Source organism: Protopterus annectens, chromosome 13.part0 (genome assembly GCF_019279795.1).
Source record: "Protopterus annectens isolate FY-2018-M chromosome 13.part0, PAN1.0, whole genome shotgun sequence".
Lineage (NCBI taxonomy): Eukaryota > Metazoa > Chordata > Ceratodontiformes > Protopteridae > Protopterus > Protopterus annectens.
Genome location: NC_056747.1, coordinates 1,047,995,878 through 1,048,006,056, shown reverse-complemented (window position 1 = coordinate 1,048,006,056; position 10,179 = coordinate 1,047,995,878). Strand labels below are relative to the sequence as shown.

Genomic DNA, 10,179 nt, shown 5'->3' with positions numbered 1-10,179 from the left:
AGCCATGGACGAGGGTACGGCGGTCCACACAGCCTATCTGGACCGCGCCAAGGCCTTTGATACCATCCCCCACTCTGGAATCATAGATAAACTTACTAAGCTGGGCATTAATCCCTACATCACTCGATGGGTTGCCAATTGGCTTACTGACAGAACCCACACTGTAAAAGTAGCTGACTCCAAATCCAACTCCAGACAAGTGGAGTACCTCAGGGTTCAGTCCTGTGACCACTCTTGTTTGGCATCTACTTCTCTGAAGTACAGGCCAACACTAAGGGACTCTGGCTAACAAAGTTCGCAGATGACTGTAAACTGGGAGCCATTACTGAATCTCCAAATGATGTGGATACTCTACAAAAGGGCCTTACAGAAACAGATGCTTGGTGCCAGAGCCATGGGCTCAAGCTCAATGCCAAGAAATGTATAGTTATCCCCTTTGGGAAAAAACATGTACCCCTGAATTACCACACAGATGGCAGTACACTAAACACCAAAAGTGTGATAAGAGACTGACTTAGGGACACAGGTGGACAGTGGTCTCACCTTTGATAACCACATCGCCACAACAGTCAGGAAATCCTTCTATGTGGCACACCTCATCACCAAGGGTTTTTCATCCAGAAAAAAGGAGGTCATTGTCCCACTGTACTCCTCATCCCTCATTAGACCCATTATAGAATACAACGCTCCATTTGGTATGTACCTCTCAAGACACCTGCAACAACTGGAAAGGCCACAGAAATACCTCACTAAAAGAATCACAGGCCTAAAACAGATGCCCTATGCTGACCGCCTTAAAAAACTGCAGCTATACTCTGTCGCATATCGTCTACACAGAGGTGATCTCTGCTTAACATACAAGGCCATGTCAAACCCAGAGCTGTTGGACCTGCTACACTTAAAGAAATCCCAAAACCTCAGAGCCACATACTCCAGAGATCTAAACCTTGTCATCACAATAAACAAATCATGCTGGAGGGATAGATTCCTGACCCAGAGACTCTCCAGACTCTGGAATAGACTGCCCATACATGTCAAGCAGAGCGCCTCTTTGGCCCTCTTCAAAAGGAACCTTGACGATTGGATGGGAGAAAGAAAATTCACCCCGGGGATCATGTCAGTCACCCTGCTAGACAGGGTTCCAGGGAAGTAAATAATATGGGAAGAAATAGCCAGGGAATTGTTATGGCTAGGCTTGTATAAGCCCTAGGGCCGATAGCCTAGTACCAATCTATGAACCTATACATGGTGTGAAACAGTTCAGAAGTGGGTGGGTTATGGTTGGACTGGTACAGATATAGCAGTATGATTAATTCTGCTGTAGTCAAAGTAATTGATGTAGATAATTACATGGCATTCTACAATAGAGAGGGTAAGTTCCCAGAAATAGTTAATGTACTGAAGAGAGATGTTTTACTAAAAGTGAATAGATAGCTTCTAAAAGAAGTACAAATGGTTAGTATGCTTGTAGAGTTAAGATGGAGGGTGTCAGGTATTAGAGAGGGTTAATTTAGCACAAGAGCAGTGCCAGAGAGAAGAAAGATGTTATTTGAGGGACTTGTTAAAGAAAATAGAGTTACTAGCAGTTCTATCTGGTGGTGGAAAAGAGTTCCACAGCTTAGAAACAGTGAAAAAGTAGAGCATTTGTCCAGGTAGAAGGTGTGGCTTTATAACCTTGAGCTGCAGTTTGGCTTCTGATCTGACTGCACTGTTAGGATGATACAAAGTCAGTACAGATGAAAGAGAAGGGCACTCAGAAGGTCTGGGTATAAGTCTATGTACAACAGTTAGTTGCAAATATGTCAGATGGTGTGGGAGTTTGAGCCAGCTAAGTTGTTGTAGAGATGAGGAGTGATGGTCTGAAAATTTAGCATTGGTCTCAAATTTAGTAATTTTGTTGTACCATGTGTCGAGTTTAGATTTAAGACAGGACTGGATATTGGTAAGACAGGGGCACCATATAGCAGAGATGGCAGCAGAAAGGATGTGGCAAGTGACAGTTTTGCTTTATGGCTAAGGAAATGTTTAGGTCTGTACGTCTGTACAGCATGCCTAATTTTTGGTGTTTTGTTTATGCTGCTGTGAATGTGGAAGTTGAATGTAAGGTTTTCATCTATTATAACACCTAACAGTTTGGCACGTGGCATGACTTCTATGACCGTATTGTTTTTGGCCTGGATAGTGAAATAATTTTTGTTGAGGAGTGTGTTTTTTAGGGGTGAACAGTAGGAGTTTAGTTTTATTGAGGTATAGAGCGAGGTGACTGTTAAGACTCCAAGTTTCAGTGGATGTGAAGGCATTTTGGGTAAGTAACTAAAGTTCAGATATGGACTTGGAGGAGCAGATGATAGCTGAATCATTTGCATACTGGGTGATGGTACTGTGAGTAAGAGTAGTATGGTAGTTGTTGATGAATATGCTAAACAACAAGGGGCCCAGTATGGATCATTGGGGAACATCTGTCATAATGGTAAGAAAAGGCGAGAAAGAATGTTGCCACTTAGTGGACTGTTGCCGTTAGGATAGATAGTTAAAAAACCAAGTTAGTGTGGGGGGTGAAATACTTAAGTTGCAGAGTTTGCGGAGAAGGATTGACTGGGATACTGTATCAACGGCTTTAGAGAGATCAAGAAAGAGTGCTGAAACAATATTACAGTGTCATGGGCACAGTTTACTGTATCCATGAAGGAAATGAGAGCTATGGTAGTACTGTGTCCAGGCCTAAAGCTGCGCTGAGTGGCAGAGAGGGTTTGGTTATCAAGTAGGTACTTTAGAAGCAGAGTATGGATACAAGTTTTTTTAAATCTTGGAGATGGGAAAGAGAATTACAATGGGTTGGAAGTTAGAGATATCACAGTTTTTGCCACCTTTGTGTAGAGGGAGAATATATGCCTTTTTCCAAATCTGTGGTACCTAGGACTCATTAATTGATCTATTAAGAAGTATACTAATGGGGTAAGCAACAGGCTAGGAGATGTATCTGAGTAGGTGGGAAGGATTTGTGTGCAAGTGGCTGTAGATGAGGTAGGTTTGAGGGGTATATGAATCTTTAGGCAAATTAGTCACCAGTAGTCACCTTCCAATCCCCAGTTATTAGAGATGATGTGCTAGAAAACTGTCAAAATGGATTTTGCAGCAAAACAAATATAAAGGTTCTATGTACACTTAAACCAGAATCTAAGAAAGCTACTAATTGGAAATTAGAACACATCAGAGCTAGTAAGTTGATCTAAATCTGGAAATTCCTCCTAAAAGCATTGCACAGAAGGCCTTGACTGACTTTCTCACATTGCTGGTGTCCACCACTAGGTGGCTAGCATTACAACCATTTTAAAACACAGCTCTTTGCTGCCAGCCCACTACAGAGGTCTTAAAAGGTCTATTCTGAATCCACATCTCCAACCTCCCCTACTTCTATTAATGAAAATTAAACTTGCCTTATACTGAAGGTTCTGCCACACGCATTTTCAGGACAATATACAGTTGAGTTTCCCAGGTTTGTCTAGCTACCATCCTGGCCATATGACATAATTCATTATGACATGGTCATCAGTTGGCAGCTCAGCAGGTCTGCTGATCAAAGTGTCCAGAATATGGCAAGAGGTATGAAGACATGCTTAAAAAATCATTCATATAAATCTTTTTTTTTTTTGGGGGGGGTTGGCATAATGGTTAAGGTCTTAACGTTGCAGATGCAAGGCACATGATTTGATTCTGACCTCTGGTTACTGGTTAGGCTTGTAAGTCTGCAGACAGACAACTTAACATTTACCTATGAACCTTTGAATCAGGTACCAAATACACTTAATAAATATGTAGGTAATAAGCAAACAGAAACCAGGAGCAAAGGGAAAAGAGAAAAGAAAGACAAATTCCACTATAGAAAGACCACTGCAGTCAAGCCTGTATCAAACACAAAAACTCAGATAATAAAGCTCTCTGTTATTAGTATTAAAATTTGATTCAACACTGTAAAATTAGAATAATGAAAAAAATCAGAGGCATTCAAAATAAAATACTGGCAAAGCTAGTGCAAAACATTTTTCATAATTTCAAGACTATGCTTATCTGCCCAAAAACATACGTCTGTGATTTAGCAGCTCAAATAAGTTTGTTGCATCTGATGTGTATTATATATATATATATATATATATATATATATATATATATATATATAATACACATGTATCTCTCTCTCTCTCTCTATATATATATATATATATATATATATATATATATATATATATATATATATATATGGGTCTACTTTCATAGACCGAATGTACGAATCGCCGACACACAAGTTACCGACCCCAAACAACCGAAAACACACCATACCAACAACTCATATTACCGAACACCACAACACCGACACAAAAAACGTCAACTACACATTACACACAACAACATATCCACTAACCCTAACCTAAACCCTAACCCTAACGTCCGACACTACCGCACACTTACCCAACCCGCACCCTAACCCTAACTCACTTAACACACCCCTAAACCTCAACACCGTCACTATCGCACACTTACCCTACCTGCACCCTAACCCTAACTCACTTAACCCACCCTAAAACATTCAGCCCGTCACTATCGCACACTCACTCCACCCGCATTCTAACCCTGACACACTTAACACTTCCCTACACTGCTCTACGTCACTTCCACACACTTATCTCACCGGAACCCTTAGTCCGACACCACCGCACACTCACCTTTTCCACACCTAACCTAAAATCCCTCACTATAGTACTCTTACCTGTCCGCACCCCAATTCTAAATCTTTCACTTTCGCACACTTACCGTATCGCGCTCACACGCTGCCGTTTTCGGTCTCTCAGCTGTCGGGATATCGCGTTTTCGGTAACCTACCTGTTCGGTCGTTCCGTCTCGGTCTTCCGGGTGTCGGTGACGTGGCGCTTCGGTCTATGAAAGTAGACCCATATATATATATATATATATATATATATATATATATATATATATATATATATAAACACACACACACACACACACACCAGTAAGTACAAAACATCCACTGAAAGCTCACTGACAGCATGCCATAAAAAACTGTGTGACAGGTTTTTTTTTTTTAACTCCACAATGACTCACCTGTTGAAAAGGGTGTTCTCCAACATAAGACTCATGTTTCTGTAGCAGCCAGAGTTCAGAAAGATATGTGGTGGGTCATCTGGGAGTGTACCCAGCAGACCCTGCCGCCATTATTCACTTGCTCCAGTCTGTGACTACACATTCACTCTTTTGCTTGTTGTACCTGGTGGTACACACCCAGCTAACAGTCAATACAAATGCACTGCCAATTTTCAAACATGTAAAGCAGAAATACTTCAATAGATACTTAATCCATGCCTATTGTCTGAATCTACTAACAAATAGGTTCACTCCAAAACCTAGGCCATCAACCTGCAGTCACCTGCTGAGGGACTAGTTAAAAAGTAATTTTAAATATAAAAAGAGAAAACTAATAAAATCAACTCTAATTTCACTGGTTCTGACAGCACATCTGTATTGAGTCATTTGTACAGACTTCTGCAAAACAAACTGAAAAATGTACTTCATAGAACACAGGTCACTACAACCGACAATGACAATACAATACAAAATAAATATGGAAAACAAGTTTAAATGCGCACAAGCATATAAAAATAGTGCATATTATATATACAATCTTGCAGAATTCTATTCAGAGTTGATAAGGGTTCTATTCCATGGCAGCCTCATCTTCTTCCTTATATGCTTTCACACTTGCCTGTGTAAAAGAAAGCAGAGAATAAGCTGTTATAAAGTATATAGCACTAGAACTATACATATTCTGCCAACAAGCTATCCTTCAAAGGTCTTTCACACCAGTGGTAACAGGAAGATACATTTTCTTTGCCTGAAAGGCCAACAAGGAATAGGTGACAGCATCGGGCAAAGAAACTACAGTAATATCCATGACTTCTGGAGCTCTTGCTCACAAGTTAGTCAAATATCTTGCACAGACTAATGATTCCTTAAAGAATTTCATGAACACCATTCCCATCATCCTCAGCAGTACACCATAAGGCTGTACAACCAACCACTCTTTTGCCTTGACTTTACCCTTCTTAAACTAAAGCAGCTGTGTGAAATCTAGTTAATGGAACAAAATCAGTTCCTTTATAAGTCTAGGTGCACGGACATCTAAACTCAAGAAGATACCCTAGTGATACAGTCAATATTAGACTGAACTTCTCCATTCACAACCTGCCCTTCCTCTACCAACTTTATGTTTCCTTTCAATAATCTTACCCAAATCTGCTTCTTCTGGGGACTTATCTTTAGTGCTGCCTGGCACCTTAATGCTGTCCTGCAGCTGAAGAGTGAAATACAACATCCACAACAGAAGCAGGACTTGACAAATCACAGTGACCGCAGCTTTAAATAAGCTGCTTGGTTCCTGCTGTATCCAGAGGGCACCAGCTACATACGGGGGAGCAAAGAAGTGCACTTCAAGCGACAGAAGAGCAACTACACCCTATTAGAGGTATAAGGCCTGCACATATGGGTACCACAACTAGAAGATTAAGTCAGACTGCTACGGCAAATCTCAAAACTTACTGCAAAGTCACTGCAGGTGTTTCTGCAGAAGCACAAAGTCCTCTGCATCACATAGATGGAAATGTGCCCTCACGCCCTACATACCTGTACATGCTCAGAACAACTTCACTTTACTTCAGAGGAGGGGAAATACTACAAGGTATCACAACATTACTGCACTACGCACCACTGCAGTTCTTATAAATACAACCATCTTAGCTCAATCTAGGGCATCAATGCAAAAATGTAGAACACTGGAATAGATTACTACATACTATTATTAAACATAACTCACAATGAAGAATGCTAGAGAGCACTCCATCAGTCTTGTGAAAGCACTCTGACCTTGATCACCCTGCTAGGGAGTTCCTAGCTAAAAAGGAAAAAAGCTCTCTAAAGGAAAACGCCTATCTGTCCAGAGGTTCTTATTAATCCAGTGGCAGTAGCACCAGCAAGGAATACTGGAGGTCTTTGATTTGAACACCAAATGAGAGCCAATGTCTTCCTTTCATACTGATTATTTAAAAAACAAGTGTTTTGCATGATATGAACAGACAGACAGTTCAGCAAAACAGTCCAGTTACCTTCACAACATTTGTGTTTCTTCATACAGAGAGTTGCATGATATGAACAGTCAGACAGTTCAGCAAAACAGTCCAGTTACCTTCACAACATTTGTGTTTCTTCATACAGAGAGGCACAGTGCTCACAACAGCAATTAGCCTAGTACGTTATCTGCCTGAAATGTACACTGGAGTTTTAAATATTTGTTTGGGGAAGGGTTGTTAATAAAACTATTGGCACTTTTATAAACAACTTCATGTTTCTGAACGTGGTTTTAAGAGTCGCCTGCATCAGCCTGAACATGCATGACCGGTGAGATTTTTTTTTTATTCTTACAACTACTTGCTCTCACATCTGGTGTCCGTGGTGCTTTTAAGCACATTTTAGTCTTTCCCACAAAACAGCAACTTTCTAAAACAGACCACATTCATTGCACAACTACAGAAATTCAAAAGCTATATACATGTTTTGTACATCAGCATTCAGAGTTTTGTACATCAGCATTCAGATAAATTACAATCAAGTATGCTTTCCACACTTACAAGTGGCTTTCAATGGTAGTTGCTTAACAGCTCTATATCGAATGTTATGAACTCCTAGCATATCTCCAAAACTAAAGAACTTCTTGCAGGTAATAACAGGGCTGTCACCATTTCATCTGCATGAAACACATCAACATTTGTACAAGCAACTATGCTCCCAGTATCAACAGCAAATGTGGTGACAAAGCAAGCACACACATCCAGATATGCTCTCACTGTACATTCACTTAACAGTTATGCTTGCTTAAAATACCCACTGCAACACTGCCCTGTTATAAATCCTGCCTGCAAATCTTGGATTTAAATTTATATATGCTTTTGTATAATCCAAGTCATGCGTAGTTGAACTGTGTCGTCCTAAAAAGCCTCTGAAATATTAAATACTGTAAGCCTAACTGGGAAACTTGCTGCATGTAACTAATTTTACAGGTGTTTTTCCCTCCTGCACCACCCCTACAACTCCACATTCCTAAACTAACAATGACTGCACAACAGTGACAGCAGGGAAACTTCCTTGCTGCTCCTGGATCTTGCTATTAACCACACATATGAATGCATGTGTGATACGCATTTGTGAGTGTACACTATACATACGCACATGCTTATATAAATACACATATACAGAAATACATATCTACATACATATATAACACGTACACATGCAAACACACATCTGTGTGTGGGTGCATATATTTATGTAAATACATACATACATATAAATACACACGTACCACACAAACACACTTACAAAGATTACTTTTGAAGGCAGTCAATGACAGATACCTTCATATGATGAGGTGAATTGCTCACTAAACAGTGGTTTATGGCATGTGCTTAACCTGAAATCTTATTCATTTTCGGATTATCTGCTAAATCAGGATCAAAGGGGTATCCAGAGCCTCTCTCTGCAACGTAAAGGATGCAAGACAGCGAAATAAGTCAAGAGGGGCACCAGTCCTTCACAGTATGTACATACAAACACAAATGCACAATCATAGGCAATCAGAAGGACTGCCAAGTCTCCCAAGCCATTTTTATGGATTAGGGAAGGCACAGAAGCATTCAATAAAACCCCAAAATGACATGGGGGGGCATACAGACTCCACAAAGAGGGCACCCTCATCAAAAACTGACATATAGAACCAAAAACTATGAAGCATGAACACCAGCCACTGTGCTAATGTGTCAACAACTGAGGATTTCAAATCCAAAGTTACAGCCACTTTTTCTACTTGTGAATATTTTTATCTGCTGGAAAAAGAGTGCTAGAAGCATAATGTAATCATCAGTCTTTCTTCACCTGCACACATTACATGTTAAATCACAGCTCCAATACCATATGCATAAGTACCATGTATTAGTGTTCAGTGGCACATCTTGGTCATAATGTCAACACTGTTAACATGAGAGCAATTATTTATGCTTTGATTTAAATGCATTTGTTGCCAGCATTCCTAGCATCATAAAATCTGACCCTTTAGCAAACTGTATAGAAGTTTTCTTATCCTCTGACCTATGCTAAACAAATTTGTGGAAAACTGTAAACTGGGTGTCTTCAGCCAATACTTCCAAAGACAAAATCTCTTCAGCAACTAATCCTTACAAACTAAATGTACAGAGAAAGGGCTTAATTATATACAAAAAAGTACAGCATTGACACCTTTGGAAAACCCCTCATCTATAACTTACAGAATACCAAGTACCCCAAACCAAGCTGACACAAACGTTGGAGATCTTAGCACCTGCGTAGAAAACTTCTGTCCACCAGCCAGCAGCAGTAATTATGATTTCCAAAGGGATCTAGGTCAAAATACATTATGGTCACTCTATACTTGCTGTAGACCAAATTATTCATTACAGTGCTCCCTTTGGCATGTACCTAGCCAGACATATGATGCATCTCTAAAGGCCCCAAAGGTTCCTAGCAAAAATGATTACTAGCCTAACGATCCTCATTACCAAGACAGGCCAGAATCCCTACCTCTTTGATCAGTTTATTCCAAACTCCTACATGTAGATTTATGCCTTGTATTCTGTGCCATTAAAGAGACTACATTTATTTATGTATTAAGCCTTCAAAGGGCAAAACTTCACAAACATATGGACTAAGGTCCTGAAATTACACATGGACATAAAAATAAAACACTTTTGAGGGATAGATTTATTATCCCCAACAGCTAACCCTCTCCAGAACAAATTTGCCTCTGCATGTAAAGCACGTTCTCTGTCTGCATCTCAGCAAAAGTCAGACAATGTAAGAAGACCTTAGTACAACATTGCACTAGTTAAAGACAAGAGATGCATAGAGTAAAACTCTGATTCTCTCTCCTCAACTAATGCTTCCCACTGGCTAAACAGATCAAGGTAATGCCACTACAGATCACTACAGCAATGTCTGCACTGCTCACCAGAATGGACAATGCTAGTGGCATCACTCACCACCTTGGCTTGTGCCAGACATCAATCTTGTATAAAGGGCAATCAA

At 40.1% G+C, this 10,179-nt stretch overlaps 1 protein-coding gene across 1 annotated transcript in view; it reads right to left on the bottom strand.

Moving 5' to 3' along the window:
* Positions 1-5,507: 5,507 nt before the first annotated feature.
* The window catches only part of LOC122788111 (DNA-directed RNA polymerases I and III subunit RPAC2-like), a 101,746-nt gene continuing 97,074 nt past the window's right edge, over positions 5,508-10,179 (bottom strand). Inside the window, exon 5 of the mRNA XM_044055045.1 lies at positions 5,508-5,776. Within this exon, the coding sequence (XP_043910980.1) occupies positions 5,729-5,776 (48 nt within the window). The 3' untranslated portion in view covers positions 5,508-5,728. The remainder of the gene's footprint in view (positions 5,777-10,179) is intronic.